The following is a 20,576-nucleotide window of genomic DNA, read 5'->3' on the forward strand; positions in this document are numbered from 1 at the left end:
ATGGACCACGCTTTTCGTGCTGAGAGGGGACCCAGAGGACCAGTGATGCAGTCTTTTGGTGCCTGTGGTTGCAGGGGGAAGATTCCGTCGACCCACGGGAGATTTCTTCAGAGCTCCTGGTGCAGAGAGGAGGCAGGCTACCCCCAGAGCATGCACCACCTGGAAACAGTCGAGAAAGCCGGCAGGATGAGGCGATACAAGGTTGCTAGTAGTCGTTTTGCTACTTTGTTGCGGTTTTGCAGGCGTCCTGAGCAGTCAGCGGTCGATCCTTTGGTAGAAGGTGAAGAGGGAGATGCAGAGGAACTCTGATGAGGTCTTGCATTCGTTTTCTGGTGAGATCCCCAAAGCAGAGACCCTAAATAGCCAGAAAAGGAGGTTTGGCTACCTAGGAAGGAGGATTGGCTACCAAGAGAGGTAAAAGCCTATCAGAAGGAGCCTCTGATGTCACCTGCTGGCACTGACCACTCAGAGCAGTCCAGTGTGCCACAGACACCTCTGTTTCCAAGATGGCAGAGGTCTGGGACACACTGGAGGAGTTCTGGGCACCTCCCCTGGGAGGTGCAGGTCAGGGGAGTGCTCACTCCCCTTTCCTTTGTCCAGTTTCATGCCAGAGCAGGGCTGGGGGATCCCTGAACTGGTGTAGACTGGCTTATGCAGAGATGGGCACCATCTGTGCCCATTAAAGCATTTCCAGAGGCTGGGGGAGGCTACTCCTCCCCAGCCCTTCACACCTATTTCCAAAGGGAGAGGGTGTTACACCCTCTCTCAGAGGAAATCCTTTGTTCTGCCTTCCTGGGCCAGGGCTGCCTGGACCCCAGGAGAGCAGAAACCTGTCTGAGGGGTTGGCAGCAGCAGCAGCTGCAGTGGAGACCCCGGAAAGGCAGTTTGACAGTACCCGGGTTCTGTGCTAGAGACCCGGGGGATCATGGAATTGTCCCCCCAATGCCACAATGGCATTGGGGGGACAATTCCATGATCTTAGACATGTTACATGGCCATGTTCGGAGTTACCATTGTGACGCTGTACATAGGTAGTGACCTATGTACAGTGCACGCGTGTAATGGTGTCCCTGCACTCACAAAGTCCGGGGAATTTGCCATGAACGATGTGGGGCACCTTGGCTAGTGCCAGGGTGCCCACACACTAAGTAACTTTGCACCCAACCTTCACCAGGTGAATGTTAGACATATAGGTGACTTATAAGTTACTTAAGTGCAGTGGTAAATGGCTGTGAAATAACGTGGACGTTATTTCACGCAGGCTGCAGTGGCAGGCCTGTGTAAGAATTGTCAGATCTCCCTATGGGTGGCAAAAGAAATGCTGCACCCCATAGGGATATCTTGGAAGACAGTTGTTGCGGAATGGATGAGGCTCAGCCGCCTGAAGTTGAACTCAGACAAGACGGAGGTCCTCATCCTCGGACATTCCCCATCCGCCTGGGACGACTCCTGGTGGCCCACGGCTCTGGGCACTGCACCAACCCCAACAGACCACGCACGCAACCTCGGATTCATCCTGGACCCACTCCTCACTATGACCAAGCAAGTCAACGCCGTTTCGTCCTCTTGCTTCCACACCCTTCGCATGCTCCGAAAAATCTTCCGATGGATCCCCGCCGAAACCAGAAAAACAGTTACCCACGCCCTCGTCACAAGCCGCCTGGACTACGGAAACACCCTATACGCAGGAACTACCGCAAAGCTACAGAAACGTCTTCAACGCATACAGAACGCCTCCGCTCGCCTCATCCTCGACATACCTGGCCACAGCCACATATCCGCCCCCCTGAAACACCTGCACTGGCTCTCCGTCAACAAAAGGATCACCTTCAGGCTCCTCACCCACGCACACAAAGCCCTCCACAACATGGGCCCCGAATACCTCAACGGACGCCTCTCGTTCTACACGCCCAACCGTCAGCTTCGCTCAGCCAGCCTCGCCCTCGCCACCGTCCCACGTATCCGTAGAACCACCGCTGGAGGTAAATCCTTCTCCTACCTGGCAGCCAAAACATGGAACTCCCTCCACCTAAGAACTACCCAGGACCACCTCGCCTTCAGGAAGCGCCTCAAGACATGTCTTTTTGAGCAGCAGTAACCCTCCCCCCCTTTCCTAGCGCCTTGAGACCCTTGCGGGTGAGTAGCGCGCTCTATAAATGCATTGATTGATTGATTGGAACCCCAATACCCTGGGTACCTCAGTACCATATACTAGGGAATTATATGGGTGTACCAGTATGCCAATGTGAATTGGTAAATTTAGTCACTAGCCTGTTAGAGACAAATTTGGAAAGCAGAGAGAGCATAACCACTGAGGTTCTGGTTAGCAGAGCCTCAGTGAGACAGTTAGGCATCACACAGGGAACACATACAGGGCACATACTTATGAGCACTGGGGCCCTGCCTGGCAGGGTCCCAGTGACACATAGAATAAAACAACATATATACAGTGAAATATGGGGGTAACATGCCAAGCAAGATGGTACTTTCCTACACAAGGCAAAAGAGCAGGAGGATCCTCCTTCACCTACCTTGCAACCAAAGCCTGGGACAGCCTCCCAATGTACTTAAATACCTCCTCTACTCTACTGGAGTTCTGTAGGATGGTGGAAACCTGGCTCTTCAGCTGAGACCCTGGACCCTGCCAGCACCTGAATACCCTCACATGTGACAAGTCAAGCTCTACAAGTCCATTGATTGATTGATTGATTGATGTGCTTTCCTCATCATCAACTGCTGTGAGATGCAAACATAGGGGCATTTGGCAACGAACACCCATTGGCTGCTGCGCTCTGGACATAAACTCATAAAGAGGGACAATCTTGAAAAGAAAGAAGGATAAACAGGGATTAGAACAAACATAGATAAAGTCAATAGTTATTAATTTAATCTGGCTATGCATGGAAACCCTGGTATGCACAAGTTTGTATTTGTGCATGCCTCTCTTTATAAACCTATTAACAATTACCTTGCAGTGCTGTTTTGAAGAACAGAAATAGGTATCATTTTATCGGGAGACTGGGGGGAACGCTGGGTGGTAGGACATTTGTACCTGTGCAATGATCCCACACAAAAATGTGAGGAAAATTAGATTTTGTAGTTAAATTTGAGGTTAGCAGGGGATTCTGGGTAAGAAAACGTTGGGGGATCCATGCAAGCCACACCTCCCTGGACTCCCCCGGGTGCCTAATTTGAGGAAATGTCTCAGTTTGGTAGGTTTCCCTAGATGGCTGCAGAACCTGGGACCAAAAACATAGGTACCCCCCTTGCAAAGACAGGTAGTTTTATGGTAGATAATTTTGATGTGTTCATGTTGTGTTCTGGGCCCTTCCCTTTCGTGGCCACTTGAAACACCCACACAAGTGAGGAAGCATTTTTATCGGGAGACTTGTGGGAATGCTGGGTGGAAGACATTTTGTGGCTTCCCTCAGATTGCAGACTATGCATCACCTAAATGTGAGGAAAATGTGTTTTTTTGGACAACTTTTGAGGTTTGCAAAGAATTCTGGGTGACAGAACCTGGTGAGAGTCCAACAAGTCAGCCCATCCTAGCTTCTCCTAGGTGTTTAGTTTAAACAAAATGTACAGGTTTGATAGATTTCCTTAGGTGCCGGCTGAGCTCGAGCCCAAAATCCACAGCTAGGCACTTTGCAAAAAAAACATCAGTTTTCAGTAGAAAAATGTGATGTGTCTACGTTGTGTTTTGTGGCATTTCCTGTTGTGAGCTGTAGGCCTACCCACACAAGTGATGTAGTATTTTTATCGGGAGACTTGGGGGAATGCTGTGTAGTGTGTGACTCCCCTCAGATGCCAGAACCTTGCATCACAAATCTAAGGAAAGTGTGTTTTTCTAGTGACATTTTGAGGTTTGCCAAGGATTACAGGTGACAGAACCTGGTGAGAGCCCCACAAGTCACCCCATCCTAGATTACCCTATGTGTCTAGTTTTTAAAAATTTACATGTTTGCTAGGGATCTCTAGGTGCTGACTGAGCTAAAGCCCAAAATCCACAGCGAGACACTTTTAAAAAAACAAGGCAGTTTCAGTGGAAAAATGTGATGTGTCCACGTTGAGTTTTGGGGCGTTTCCTGTCACGGACACTAGGCCTATGCATACAAGTGAGGTACCATTTGTATCGGGAGACTTGGGGGAACACAGAATAGCAGAAATAGCAGAGCAAGTGTTATTACCCATTGTCCTTGTGTGCAGTTGTGCCTTCCAAATGTAAGATAGTGCGTAAAAAAGAAGTCATTTTGAGAAATGCCTTGCAATTCACATGCTAGTCCGGGTACCCCCAAATTCAGAAATGTGCAAATAACCACTTCTTGTAAACTCCATATCTTATGCCCATTTCAGAAATACATACGTTTCCTTGATACCTATTTTTCACTCTTTATATTTTACCAAATGAATTTCTGTATACCTGGTACACAATGAAAATCCATTGCAAGGTCCACCTCATTTATTAGCTCTGCATACCTTTGTGAAAACACAAGTCCTATAAATCTTCAGAACCAGAAGGGTCCAGCAGACGTAATTTTATATTGCTTTAAAAAATCTGCCATAGCTGGAAAAACCTACAGATGAAAACAAAGACAGAAATGGCTGTTTTTTATTTCAACTCAATTTCAATATTTTATTTCAACTGCCACTTCCTATAGGAAAACCTTGAAGGATCTTCTCAAATGACCCCTTGCTGAATTCAGTATTTTGTCTACTTTTCACAAATGTTTAGCTTTCCAGGATCCACCATTGGTTTTTACACCCATTTCTGTCACTAACTGGAAGGAGGTTCAAAGTACAAAAAATAGGAAAAATGGGATATGTCCCAGTAAAATTCCAAAACTGTGTTGAAAGATTTGTTTTTCTGATTCTAGTCTCACTGTTTTTGAAAGCTGGGAAGGTGGTGATTTTATCACCGCAAACCCTTCTTTGATGCCATTTGCAGGGACAAGAACAGATGTCTTTTTTCTTCCCAAAAACACATTTTAGCTGTATTTTGGCTATTTTGGCTAAATTCTCTGCCCCCAGGGAAATCCACAAACCCTTGGTACCTTTAGAATCCCCAGGATGTTGGGGGGAAAAAAGGATGCAAATTTGGTGTGAACAAAAAGTTATGGGGGCCTAAGCACGAACTACCCCATGTAGCAAAAAAACAGAATACCACAATAGGCAAGGGTTTTGATGTTGATTACCCATACCTCTGAGAAATCATAGGGATAAAAGATTTCCACTATGATAATCTTTGGTAGGTTGATAAGTTTTTTAAAAATTCCATTCAGAACGTGCCCTGGAATTTAGGGTTCCAATCCCCTTTGTAAGTGTAGGTTCAATGCCGACTTGCATGAGCCAGGAAACCTGGTGGACTGTAGCTTGTCAACCACACAAGCATTACATGAGAGTGGTACATTATGGGTAACGACCAGTCCTGTGAAACTTCAAAAGATTATTTGTTGTTATTAGGCTCCAAATCTCTTTTTACCATGAATAGTTATGTCTTATGATTTTATTAAACTCCACATCCTAGCCTAGTGCAAAAAATATGTATAGTTTTAACTATAAAAATTAACAAAACTGTGGCAATGAAAATGAGTAATAAGCAGTATATTAAAAGAGTTGCAATATTGTAACAGTAGTTCACTATGACGATTTTTCTTGCATGAAAAGATTAAATTTATCTCTGTCTTCCACCTCCTCCATTCCTGCCTGTAGCTAAGCTGCCTTAGCACCAAAAGGACCTGTTAGAGTTTCTAATGTGGCTTTTTGCCCACATATCTCAACAGAACAACAGAAGAGTTGTTCTACTCAAAAAGGTTGTTGACTATCTCTGCTCTATAGCTGTGGCATCCCAACAATCTGATAACGCCAGCTGGCTCTGAGATGCCTGTCTGTGGCCTTCATGTCAAGGATTTACATCTGCTCACATAAACTCGGTGTCTCAGGAAGTTGAAGATTTTCTTTCTCCTCTACTTGCCTGTACCCAGCTTAAATAAGCTTTTCTCATTGCTTTAAAAAGAGCAGGTCTCACAGCCGATGATGCAAGAATTAACATTAATCTTGTTGCACCTTCACTTATATCTATAAAGCATTACAAATTATGTGAATAAAAATATAAATTTTGAACTATACGAAATGCAATGGGGGTGCATAAGCAATGAAGTGTTAAGACTTTGACAAGGCCCTCTTACCAGAGTTTGTTTAATGGTATTTAACTGTAATATTGTGCCTATGCGTGATTTTTATGCATTGGATGTTTGCCGTGTGGGAAAGTGTATGCTTTCTCCAGTAATCTTCAGTTGGTTAAGGTGACAAGTTAATGATAAAGGCTTTAGACCTTACTGGTTAATTTGGAAAACGTATGCACAATGGTGCAGGTCTGATCTGTTTATTATGAAAAGTTCTGCCAATGGAAGTCGGGTTAAAAAAGTTATTGAAAAAAGCATATTTTAAAAACTGAACAAATACCCATTGCAGCTTCATTTATATAATGAATACAAATGGATAAATACAAAAAATGGGCAAAAATAAATATATATAAATACAGACAGAAATGGTGAAAAAACAGCCCTGAAGATGAGTTCCTGAGTGCTGAAACTCATCTGTGATTGAAGAAGCACTTTCAGGCATAAACCAAAACTAATGACATTGTCAGTGCTTGTTTTTATAGAACCACTCATTAGATTATTTCATACACTGATTAAACAAATTCTCGCTTGTTTGAAGCTAATGGGACTCTGTATGCAACGGTGCCCATAATGTACAAAATTCCACTATTGTTTGTAGCTGTCATAATGTTTGTTACATTTAATTGTATTTTAATTTTAACAGTTCTTCTTGAAGAAAGTAATACGTTCCTAATGGGGTCTTTTTTCCACATATTTTAACAGACGTTTTGTTCTACTCAAAAGGTTGTTGTTTACCTCTGCTCTGTAGCTGTGGCATCCTAACAAGCTAATAACGCGGGCTGGCTCTGAGATGTCTGTCTATTGCCTTTGTGTCCTGTGTTTACAGCTTCTGCTCACACAAACTCGGTCTCCTAGGAAGCTAAAGACTTCCTCTCTCCTCTACTTGCCTGTACCCAGCTTAAATAAACTTTTCTCATTACTTTGAAAAGAGCAGGCCTCACGTTGGATGATGTCAAATGCAAGACATTAATCTTGTTGCACTTTCACTCACATCTATAAAGCATAATAAATCATGTGAATAAAAATATGAATTGTTGCTGAACTATAAAATTGTAATGAAGCAAATAGTATATGGTATGCACATGACTAAATGCACAGGTTTATAATTGAGAAATGTGCACTCAAATACATCTTTGAGCTATATAAAATGTAATTGGGATACATAAATAGAGAAGTGAGTGTGAAGACTTTGGCATGTCCCTCTTACAATAAATTGTTTATAACTGTATTCAACTGTAATATTGTCCTAATATGTGATTTTTATGGCTGTGCATTTGATGTTTGCCTTGTGGGAAAGCTTATCCTCTCTCCAGTAGGCTTCAGTTGGTTAAGGTGACAAGCTAATGATAAAGGATTTAGACCTGATTGGTTAGTTTAAAAAAACATATCTGCAAGTTCTGGCAATGGAAGTCGGGTTTACAAATTAATTGTGAAAAGCAAATGTTACAGACAGTAAGCCTTCAGGGTGGGTTGCTATTACATCATGTATGCACTATGCACAAAACCATGTCAAAAAGGCTTCCCACTGCTATGTATAAATAGTGTACTTATCTTTCGTTGCACAGCTATGCTTGTGACAACTAGGCTGCGTTTAATCTTTTGCTTACTTTGGTTCTTGAAATATATCACACATGTGCTTGTTGAGTTTATTGTGGATTGATGAGTGTGGGAATGCATACATAAGTCAGAGGATGTATGCCTGGACACAAGAATGCAAGAATGGATGAATATATGTTCTGAAACTCACCTGTGACTGAAGAAGCACTTGCAGGCATAAACCAGAACTAATGGTCATTGTCAGTGTCAATATTAGATTATTTCAAATACCGACCAAACAGATTCTCACTTGTTTGGAGATAATGGGACTTTGTATGCAGCTATGCCCATCAAGGTGGGAAATTCCATTATTGTTTGTAGGTGTCATAACTTTTTTTCCATTTATTTATTTTAAATATTTTATTCATTTTTAACAGTTACTTTTTAAAAAAAAAAAGTAATACATGTGTACTAGTACATAAAAATGACATTATCAATCATATATTGTCTATTTGCATGCCTCTTAGTGAAAATAGAGTAATAGAAAATAAAAATAAATGAGTTCAAGTCTGCGATTGTGCCAGTAGCCTGGTACGCCTTTTCTTCCCTGAAACACAACCAGGTTAAGCATCACAGATAGGTAAAGAAATTAGGAAATAATCACTTAACTCTCAACTGTATGTTCTGCTTTGTAGTTTGTTTTCTCTTGAGGGGTGGCAGGATGAAGGTGGTTAGTAATAGGATGAGAAGGTACAGGCCAACGTCCAATTTTTCTGAAAAATCAGGTAATACAGACCAGAATCAAAATAAATCAAAGAACCAACACAGATAAGATGCATTTGTCTATAGTACAGTCATTAGCATTTTAAGGGGACCAGTGTTGGATCATCAACTCCGACTCTGTGAGGAGAGTGACTGTACGATTTCCATTGTCAGAAAGGAGATCACATTCCAGAATCCGTTACCTTATCTATTTAGTATACAGTGAAATTAGTTGCTTAATTAGGTCCCTCAGACAAATGCAGAACAGATGACAAAAAACACCAAAAATCACAAAGCACCCTGCTAACTATTAATCATGGATACCTATATATCAAGTACAACTCAATCCTTTTTTTGCATCTTTTTTATTACTTTTTTCTTGCTCATGTAACTCTTTCATCATCTGAAAAATGTACTTGGTCATAAATTCTACGTTCAGTATTTGGTTTATTTTAAGACTGGGAGACCCTGAAAACGTGTTTGTTAATTTTATGAGTCAATATTAAACCATTCTATGCTCTGGCATTATTCCATACTAGTTTTTTAAGTGAACCATAAATTTGTTAGCAACCCCAACTCCCCAGTGTTACACATTTTATCCAAACATTGATAATGAAGTCCAGTATTGCGAATTTCTCCTTTTGTGACACACACTTCATATTCAGATTTATTTTACTTTTAAAGATTGCACTGTTTCATTTATAATAAGTGTTGTCAATAAACACAATATTATGCTAAAATGTGGAACAATTGTGTACAGCTTCCAAAAGTGGTGGTTGTGCATTCCAGAGGGCTGGCCTCACTGTAAACAACAGCTGGCTTTGAGGCATATTTTTCATTTATATGTACAGGTAGAATGAATTTCTATGGCACTTCATAATGTTGCACTTTATATTTTTGTCGGATTGTTTCAGAATAGCTCTTTTCAGTGATACAATTTATAATTTTGAATATAAAATGTGACAATGTTGTCTCATATATACAGGCCATCTCAAAGAGCAAACTCTGTTTAAAACAAAAATTCTATTGTTATTATGGTCTGGCTTGACAGTGCAGTTGTCGCCAGACAATTATGTGAGCATCACTAGAGAGGGACTTTGGCTCCATCGCATGTTGGGAGCCAGGAGTACATGTTTTGATTGGGCAGAAGATGTGTGCTTCCACATAACCATAGAAGGGCTTTGCCTTCCACGTAGCTGTGATAATTTTGTTTATCCAGCTACCTGAGCTTGAACCTTTCAGGGGAATACTTATCACGTTCTAATGCTATTAAAGCGTCTTAGATAAGTAAATAATTTATGGTGTTTTTCTCTGTCAGAAACACAGATGGAAGGAAGGAAGTCAATACCCTACATCAGTGGTTCCCAAACTTTTTTGACCTGCGGCCCCTTGACCAATTGGATGTTGGCCACGGCTCCCCATTACATGACTTTGTTTGGCGGTGCGGTGTGGGGGGATGTTAGGGGATGGGAGCTTTAAACCCAGCCTTGGGAGTACTTCTGTTTTAATCCTTGATAATAATTGGGATGAAGGTATGGAGAATAGTGTGTGCAATGGAAGGATGTGTCTGCTTTCTCTTTTCACAATATTTGTGCACCCATAGGCCACGCAGTAACTGCATCTGTTTCCTGTTCATGCGCTTTCAGCCTCGAGCTGGCAACATCCAGCCAAAACCAGCCAGTGGCACTGATTTGCTGCGGCGCAGAGTTTGGGAACCACTGGGTTACAAGCTCATACCCCACATTACTCTTATGAACAAATGGGCGATCAGTTCATATCCAATGATCAGCACTGCAGGTCAAAAAATTGATTTCATGAATCTGTTTTGCAAAATGGAATCCGGTCCCATGCTTGGACTAAAGTGATAACACAAGTTGAGAGATAAAAATACAGGACTTTTCTCCCTTTCCAGCAAGCCAAAGGTCCTTTGGATAATTAATGCAGTCAAACTGAAATGTAAGAAACATCCACAATATTCTACCAAACTGAAGTCCATTAGCAAATTCAGGCGACTATTCCAGTATGACTGCTAGATATGACATAACTTGTTAAGAACTCTACAACTCTTATGTAGGCATTTGCATAGCCACCTAGAAGAGTGGAAGAAAGGATATACATAGTATCACTGCTGGGATTTCAAAATGCCAGATTATGGGTATATAGATACAAGGTTCAGAACACCAGTAATATGAAAACTTATAATGCAGCACCATTGATTATAACCCAGAAAGCACAAGCAATTGCAAAGCCAACAGGCCAGGCATTACAGTGCCAAAGGTTTTCATAAATTCTGTTTGCATGAGCTGCGTGCACCCATGGTCTTCCCTAGGGTAATGGTAGGGTAGTAGCAAAATACATTTTCTTCTGCATATAATACACATGGGAGATAAACTGAATATGAGGTGATGATTAAAGGTACTTTTTAGATGTAAACTAGCCCATCATACACTCCAGTGTAAGTACTTAATAGAAAGTGGAATGATTTCCCATAACCTGTGATGAGCGGGTTAAACTCTGGGTGGCATTAAAGTCCATTCCATGGCCATTATTCAAAATAAAGGGTACATCAATACATATGGAGATAGCTACGCCTTACAGCCATATATATATTTTCCAGTGAACGTGGACACTGTATAGTTCTGCCAAATGGTCATCCACTACAAAAAAACTGAACAGAAAGTATTGAATCCCTGCATTAGTCTAAAAATGTGTACTTAATAGGGGCTGTATGCATGTTAAAATCGGACTACATATGGGCCTGGTGGTGTGAAGCAATGCCAACCAACTGAATGAGTTTTACTTATTTCTGTGTCTCAGATTACACTGGGTATCTGGGATGCTTTAGCTCAGGTTAGCCCGTCAGATGTATTGATGGGTTACAATAGCAAGTACTGTTACTTTGCACAGACCATTTACAATGGCTTCACACCTCTATTACATTGTTGTGGCAGGTACACAGCTTTCAATTAATATGAAGCAGCTGCTAGAGGCAGACTCCTACCCAAAGCATAGCGGGCACTTTGAGGAGGGTGTCTGGTGCAAGAAATAAGCTTGGGTATAGTGCAGACCCCTGCGGCACGGGGTGAGGGGCACTTCAGGGGTCCCCATTTAGTTGAAGACTAATGAACATATGCCAAGGTCAGGTGGATGCTCTTCATATTCTGCAGGGGTCCTGTCATTTTGTGTTACCTCCTCATTAAAACACGTAACAAAAATCTCCCACCAGCTTCAGAGTGACCGTACTCCAAAGGGTATATTTCTTTTAATGACTTGATCAAATCTCAATGCACTCAGATAGAGTAATAATCACATCATTTAATCCTGTCTTTTGAAACACGTTTTCCATGACATGTTGCTGCTTTTACTTTTTCCAAGATTGCAAGCACAGAAAAAAAGATCTTAAATTGTCCCAAGGGTGCCTTTTGTCCAGTTAGTGCATCACACAAATTCCTATCTCCTGCAATTTGTAAACACATCGTCAAACTGCATTTATTGCCACATTCTGTAGTAGTTTGCTACCAAACACATTTTTTTCCTTTAAAAGCGGTATTTTTCAAAATGTCACTGTTTTGAAAAACAACATGCATTGTGTTAATTACAGATTCTGGCTAACCATTTCTTGATTTTGGGTCTTATAGCATCAGTACAGGTGCCATATTCACCCTTTTAGCAAAGCGGTGGAAAAGGTAAAAACAATGTCAGGTAACAATAAGTGAATCCGTGTACTGCACGCACACTTGTAATAGCATAACTTGGCACCATCCCTTCCTACTTTGGAAAGTCTGAGATACTGCTCTATTTTTGTAGAATGAAACAAAATACTTTAAGGAACACTTCATACTAGACGTTTTTAGAGGCAGCAAGTGCACCACCCAGTGGGGATGAGACGCAACACACCCGGCAAGCACTCCAGAAGTCGGTGTAATTCCTAATGGACTCTACAAAGCAACTGTGACCGTGGCGCCCCTATCTAGTTTTGGTGGCGCACCGGGGTGCCGCGGCGCACAGTTTGGGAACTACTGCCCTACATGGATGTTTAGACCTAGCTTGACACTGCACCTGTCTCCTCACCTTTTAACCTACACCAATATTATTCTACTGTTCCTTGCTTCCACACAAATGCAAATCCATTCCCACGGTATTTTCTTGTAATGCTTCACATTACCACACAACATTCCTTTAAAACCAGACCTACTGGCATTACCAATACTTATTTGTCAATGTTTCAGAACACACTGCAGTTATATCTAGAATGGACTGAGTAAACAAACGGAAGCAACCTTTTAATTTCTTGTTGTATTTCCTAGATAAATTCTAAGATAATATGTTAGAGCAACTACAACCATGCAGCAGTTGTATCCTGTATTGTTTAAATGTTTGGTGGAGGTTATCTATAATCTAAATGCATATAATGTACATCAAGATTTTCTTATCTTTTTCAGCATGAACAAAATGTTTGGTGTTGTCGTGGTTGGCATTGGTACTGCAGGACTAGTGCGCATCCGAGACCTGCTTAATCCGTTGCCTTCCAGTCCTTCAGAGATTCTGAAGCTCAAAGGATTTGTATCCAGGTTAAAAGCTCACATTTTTTGGTTTCCGTGTGATAGTGTCGTTGAAGGTGTGCAGCGAAAACCTTGTCAAATCGTGTCTTGTTCCTGTACTTAAAGTACTAATATACTGAACTGCATGTGTAAAGTGCCTCACACCAAAAGAGGCAGGATTGGCCTTGTGATGTCAATGGCGTATGCATGAGATATAGCATTTGCTAATTAGTGTTTTTCAGTTTTGTATGATTGTACATTTATATATATATTTTTTCTATTTGGTTGCTAAAATAGAAATGTGTATATAGTAGGTGCAAATAAACTAAATGTTTGTGAATGATATCTCTCCATTCTGGATGAATTATAAAAAGGTTGCCCCAAGTGTCATCATAAGGATTTTGGGGCCCTAGAAAGAAATATTTTGGGCCCCCCATTTGGAGCAAATTTGTGTTTTATTACCCATGTTTTGCTAATCAAGCCCTCTCTTGTCTAACACTATTGAATTATAGTTAAAGGTTAAGATACAACAATACACAGAAGAGAACTAGAGAGAAAGTTCGTTTTCCAGGGGCCCATTGGAACATGGGGGGCCGTGGGCAGATTCCCATTTTGCCATACGTTAAAACATCTCTAGTCGTCCCTATGTACTCTTTATGGTTATCCAAATTAAGCTCATGTCCAGCGTAATTCTGAATAAAGGGGTGAGGCTCTTAGTTTTGCCCCAGAGTTCTTATGAAAGCTGTAGGGGGTTTAGTTTTTGAGTTGGTTGCAGTTATATATTCAAAGGAAGGAAGACCACTGGCATTTGTGATAACAACAGGAAGTAAAAGAAAAATATATTGCTTTCAGTTTTTTTTAGGGGCAGAAGGATCTTATGACACAACATGGATAGCTGGTTCTAATTCGATTCCCGTGAATATAGGGTGACCCAAGGTGAACATTCAAAGAATGGTCACTTTCAAGGAGACGAGTCTTGATGACTTAGAAGAGCTATAATCACATGGCAGACAATGATTACTTCCTAAATTATCAGTTCTAATGGCAATTTTGGGAAGTCAGTGACTTGATAATGTAAAACTAGTTTCTTAATTACTCTCTGCAAAAAACTGCGATCAGGGAGCAGTAAACATTTAGAATCAAATTATCATCCCAAAAACAGGACGTTGCCTTTATCAAAATTCAACCAAGGTTAATTCTCACAGTAGTTTGAAGAAGGTGGGGGGGGGGAGAACCAATGACACAATCATTAGGTAGAAATTCAGGAAATGAACTGCATGCAGATCAAATAGAGCGCCAGTGAAATTGAGTATTGGCTGCCTTCAACGGTTCGTCAAGAATGCTAGGCTAGTAAGGTGGCATGTGGCTGATGTTGTACGTGAACAAATGCGTGTAAGCAGGTTTAGTTGAAAGCATCCTAAACACCTTCCTCTTTATTGACTTCAGATTGCAGTAAGCTGCTGTAGAAGTGACCAAGCATTTAGTTAGTAGATATGCTGAAGGCTGTTGCAGAAAAAAGTATTTGCATTTGCTTATCTTAGCAATACTGTAACCTGCCACTGATGTGCTCCTTGCTCATGCTAACTTGACTTGCTGCAGCTTGGATCTGCTTTATCCTGGTAGTCAATATATGAAAAATTGAAAACTAGTTGGCTTGTCCAAAACTGTTTACCTTTTTTTACTTGTGAAGGCCATGATTTAATGCTGATGAGCTCAGATAGACACCTGCTTATTCCATGTGGGGACTTTGTCATGTGATCAGTGCTAAAACTCTGTGTGTAGTAAGGTATTCTCTGCCTCGTATTGGAGAAACCTGCCCGGTTGCTGATGTTTGGGGTATCCCCTTGTCAGTTATCATGGTGCCTCACAGGCTATTGGCCTTTTTTATTAATCACTTTCAGACTTGACTTAAAACACAACATGATGTTTTCTGCCACACTGTGTAATCGGTCACCTGAGAAAGAGATCTGATGTCTATAGCTACAACTAAAGCTGTGGAACCCAAAAATACTGCTACTTTCTAGTTGACTCTTATAAAAACGTGTACTTGGACTAGTCTGCTGAAAACTCCACCACTTCTACCCCATTGCATATCACAAATCCTTCCAAGTGAAAAGAGTTCTCTACTGCTGGCATTTACAGAGAAAATCTGGCCCTTCATTCTTCTGAAGTCAATAAAACAAGTGCCATTGTGTTGGAAAATTATGTAAAACCAAGCGTCACTGCTTTATAATGATTTTAAAGCACAGACTAATGGTAAACATTAACATTACTCAAAAGATTCGAAGACATATTACTAGATGGAAAGGTAGTAATGAGAAGTTATCATAGGTGTACGCTGCTCTGGAGGATTTCAGACTACAATGGGTTTATTCCAGAGCCTTCTGTACAGTTCACACACCTGAAATGTGACTGATACTTCCCCACTTAATACACCTGGGCTGCGGCTTCAGAGTCACAAATTCTATTATTGACAAAGTCAAGAATGTTAATTTGAGATGTTTATTGATAAAGCTTTAGAATAGGATTAGGCAAGAACATGCTCTTCAAGTCGATGTTTCACCAAATCTGGTGTTATATTGCTTGTTGGGAAGCCAGTGATCTAATATTAAGGTTGGAATAGGGTGATGATAGGGTGCTGTTGAGCTCTTGGTTGTGTGAATAAGACAAGTAAATGCAACAGTGTAAAATGTCCCCTTAAATGAGTCTCTGGCTCAGGTCTACAAGGTTTGTTTTCACACCCATGGGTGACCCGAGTGACCATAGTCCACTGTACCAGCACTGAATGTGAGACAGGTTATTGCAATCCACAGAATCCGCCCCAATGTATAAATGAGGTGGTGTCAAAGCTTTTGGGTTACTAACATGGAGCAGTGGTAATCCAAATGATCATTCATTAATGACTTATACACTCAAGATCACTAGAAACTAAGGGGGTCATTATGATCCCGGCAGTCTGCGGTAATATGGAGGAAAGTACTGCCAAAAGGCTGGCAGTACTTTCCTCCATAATATGACAGCCAAACCGCCAATGTACCTCACTGACCGCAGGCGGTAATGGCCGCTGGGCTGGATACATCAATCTCCAGCCCGGCGGCCTTCACGTGACCTTCTGCGGGATTATGACCCCTCCACTGCCATGGTTTTCATGGCTTCCTTACCCTTACCTATCACTGATAGTGTTCTTTCCCACCCCCCTCCTCCACAGGTTCCACCCACCACCCTTCCTCTCAAGACCCCCCTTCATACACTCTCCTCAATTCACACCCACACACATGCATACACACACCCATTCCCACATTCATCCACGCATGCATACATCCATTCACACACATCCGCACACACCTTCATACGTACACGCACACACGCAGTCACACAAAACAACATACACACACTCACACCCCCAGACATGCACACACATACAACACGCAGCACACTCCCACATACACGCACGCACAGACTTTTACCCCCACACACAACACCCCCTACCCCCACCCCCTGTCGGAGCACCAACTTACCTGTGTCCAGGGGGTACTCCGGCAGGAGATGGAATGGGGTACTGCTGCCAGCAGCAGCGTCTGCCTGCAGAACAGCAGCAGGCCGTATTATTCTTCATAATACTGCCGGCGGCGGTCTACTGGCATGGTGCTGCTGCTGGTATCAGCGTCACCTTACCGCCATCCGCCGGCATGGCCACAGCCAGATTTCTGCTATTCTTCTGGCGGAAATACGGCTGTGGTCATATTATGGCTGACGGCTGGTAGCAGTGGCGGCCGTCTTTTGGTGGCCTTCGCCGGGACGGTAGGTGGTTTTAACCACCAAGGTCCAAATGAGGGCCTAAGTATGTATTTCAACATATTAATTTTATAGTACTTATTTTATTATGGCGGGATCTGGTGCACATAATATTGGTAACATCACAGAAGATAATAAAAAGCAGCTAAGCTTTTCTATAAAAGAGAAAACAGGGAAAATTTGTAACATCACAATTGATAGTTCTTACACCCTCACTTTGCTATCTCTAAGTTCTATGCAAGTTCTAGCAGATGAATAAATAATCAGCCTAAGTTTTGGAGGTGGTGCATATACGTGCGCAACATGGTTTGTTGTCAGTTTGGAATAGCTTGTCAGCTGTTTCAAGCACAAGCCCAAGAGGAAGGGGATTTTGTCTATGAGAGAACATAATTCTGGCACCAGTTTGTGAAGGCAGTATGAAATGCTTTGCAGAGCCTCAGGAAGTCTTGCTTGAGGCTTCTTCGATCTAGGTGAAATCTAGTGCTGTGCTGATCTGTGTCTGTGATCTGAGTGAAGTTTCTCCCCTCACTAAATGTTCAATAGACAGTCCTTATATGCTGAATCAAATAAGAGATTGAAATTTCTGACATAAGCAGAGGAATATCTGACATATATTATGTGTGACACAGTGTACGTCCTGGACATTTCCTTATGATCATATAATGTGAGAGGACATCAATTCAGACTACACTATTTTGGCTATGAATGTTATATGACCTTGAAAAAGGCACCTGTCCTAGACTGATGTCCTACTAGGGGATTTGGTAATGTCTATATCTGAATGACTTGACAATTTCTGTTCTTGGAAAAATAGCTACAGACAACATCTGCATGAAATGCAGATGTTCATAATTCCTAATAATTAGCAGCCCTCATTACCAAGAATGGATACACGGTCAAAGGTAAACAAGCTGGACAGGTTAACTAAAATGGAAACTATAGCTAATATGGAACCTGCCCTCTATGTGTTTTAGAACCTAAAACTAGAAGAAAGAAGCCTAAAGTCAAGTGAATAAAATGATAGAAATATGGAAGGAAACAGTCATAAGATTTATGACATTGCTGGAATAATTTCTAAGCTAAATAGTTGCTAAGTTATCACTGAATGTGTTTTTGACTGATCTTGCTTATCAGAGATATTCATGATATATCGACAGAATGAAAGCACATGCCAGAAATATGCATGTGATGAGATAGCAATTCATCACTTGTTACCTATTCAATACCACGTGTCTTCAGACTGAGATGAAAAAGGGGTCTCTGTGTTGGAAGACATGATACCTACAATAGAGGTGCAGTAAGAAGTGCTAATGAGTGAGGATGAAGATTCAAGACTATTCAAGAAAAACATCTGTGTTTGGAAGACGATACGGAATGTTAAAAAAGAGGGTAAGTTGGGAGAAACCATGAAAAATGTGTTGTGTGAAGGCACACAAGTGCATGGTGGGCTTGGAGTGACAGCTGGGACAAGGAACAGCTTCACATGTGCACTGAGCACAGAGACAGCTGCTGAGAATAGAGAGTTGGGACAATGGACAGTTGATCTTCCACATCAGAGACAAAGGGGGTCATTCTGACCCTGGCGGTAAAAACCGCCAGGGCCAACGACCGCGGGAGCACCGCCAACAGGCTGGCGGTGCTCCCTTGGGCATTCTGACCGCGGCGGTACAGCCGCGGTCAGAAACGGAAAACCGGCGGTGTACCGCCGGTTCTCCGCTGCCCTGGGTAATCCTCCATGGCGACGCAGCTTGCTGCGCCGCCATGGGGATTCCGAGCCCCATACCGCCATCCTGTTCCTGGCGGTTTGGGCTGCCAGGAAGAGGATGGCGGTATGGGGTGTCGTGGGGCCCCTGGGGGCCCCTGCAGTGCCCATGCCAATGGCATGGGCACTGCAGGGGCTCCCGTAACAGGGCCCCACAAAGATTTTCAGTGTCTGCCATGCAGACACTGAAAATCGCGACGGGTGCAACTGCACCTGTCGCACCCCTTCCACTCCGCCGGCTCCATTCGGAGCCGGCATCCTCATGGAAGGGTGTTTCCCGCTGGGCTGGCGGGCGGCCTTCTGGCGGTCGCCCGCCAGCCAAGTGGGAAACTCGGAATAACCGCGGCGGTCTTTTGACCGCGCAGCGGTATTCTGCCGGCGGGACTTTGGCGGGCGGCCTCCGCCGCCCGCTAAGGTCAGAATGAGGGCCAAAGTTCTGTACTGAGGATGGAAACAGACAGCAAGGCAAAAAACATCTGCATAACAGCACTGAGTCTGGAGTGATATGGCAGGGGCAATAGACGGCTTCTTCAGTGTCCTGCAGATGGGGACAGACACTGATAACCATGTCTCAAGCACATTGAGAATGTGCGAGAGAACTAGGGATGGATACAGAGAATCTGGACTAGAGACTGTTTAAGCCCACTCAGCAGGTACAAGATATAGATGCTTCAGAGCTGGGGCATGGACCATCAGCTCAACTACAGTCAAGATAAAGAGAAAACAGGAAGCATAGACAGATGCTCAAATGAATAAGGGGTGAAGAACAACAAAAGTGACTGGACCAGTGTTGAGGCTGACATCATCATTCCTTGTAGCCAGTTTATTGTGAAGTGCAAAAATGAAGCAAGCCAGGAACAAAAGGGGCATCTCAACAGACAAGTGCCCTCCCAATGCAGAATTGAACCAGGGCCCCATGACTTTCTTCCATCTGCCCAACCACTGTATAAAAATTAGAATGAGACGGCATCAACTCTTTGTCCTATTTCCAAAAATGAGAACTAAACATGGGTGTCTATCGATGAGGTGGATTTAGAGTAGCTGGTGTGGGTAACATGACCAAGTAGAGGGTGTTTGTAAATTGTTGATGATAAATGGACATGAACAGCAGAATCTGCTCAAGTCGATGTGAGTGCTTAGTGATGTTTGTGGATTGGAATGTATTCAGTAAAAAAATTACTATTTGGTATTTTGGGATACAAAGACTTTTTCCTGAAACTGATAAGCTTTTTTTAATAGATCATAGTGTAGGAAGTTGGCTCTGTATTTACTATCTCTAATTGAGAGATAGTGTGCACAGAGTCCAAGGGTCCCCCTTAGAGGTAAGATAGTGTGTAGGAAAGTACCATCTTGCCTGGCATGTTACCCCCATTTTTCACTGTATACATGTTGTTTTAGTTGTATGTGTCACTGGGACCCTGCTAGTCAGGGCCCCAGTGCTCATAAGTGTGCCTGAATGTGTTACCTGTGTTATGACTAACTGTCTCACTGAGGCTCTGCTAATCAGAACCTCAGTGGTTATGCTCTCTCATTTCTTTCAAATTGTCACTAACAGGCTAGTGACCAATTTTACCAATTTACATTGGCTTACTGGAACACCCTTATAATTCCCTAGTATATGGTACTGAGGTACCCAGGGTATTGGGGTTCCAGGAGATCCATATGGGCTGCAGCATTTCTTTTGCCACCCATAGGGAGCTCTGACAATTCTTACACAGGCCTGCCACTGCAGCCTGAGTGAAATAACGTCCACGTTATTTCACAGCCATTTTACACTGCACTTAAGTAACTTATAAGTCACCTATATGTCTAACCTTTACCTGGTAAAGGTTGGGTGCTAAGTTACTTAGTGTGTGGGCACCCTGGCACTAGCCAAGGTGCCCCCACATTGTTCAGGGCCAATTCCCCGGACTTTGTGAGTGCGGGGACACCATTACACGCGTGCACTACATATAGGTCACTACCTATATGTGGCTTCACAATGGTAACTCCGAA

General features: G+C 42.6%; 1 protein-coding gene across 3 annotated transcripts in view; it reads left to right on the forward strand.

Moving 5' to 3' along the window:
• The window catches only part of BLVRA (biliverdin reductase A), a 111,988-nt gene that overhangs the window by 19,757 nt on the left and 71,655 nt on the right, over window positions 1-20,576 (forward strand). For all 3 annotated transcript variants that reach the window (XM_069216024.1, XM_069216013.1, XM_069216019.1), the window contains exon 2: window positions 12,926-13,054. In XM_069216024.1, the coding sequence (XP_069072125.1) occupies window positions 12,927-13,054 (128 nt within the window). In that variant the 5' untranslated portion in view covers window position 12,926. The remainder of the gene's footprint in view (window positions 1-12,925; window positions 13,055-20,576) is intronic.

The sequence above is a fragment of the Pleurodeles waltl genome, chromosome 2_1, assembly GCF_031143425.1.
Source record: "Pleurodeles waltl isolate 20211129_DDA chromosome 2_1, aPleWal1.hap1.20221129, whole genome shotgun sequence".
Lineage (NCBI taxonomy): Eukaryota > Metazoa > Chordata > Amphibia > Caudata > Salamandridae > Pleurodeles > Pleurodeles waltl.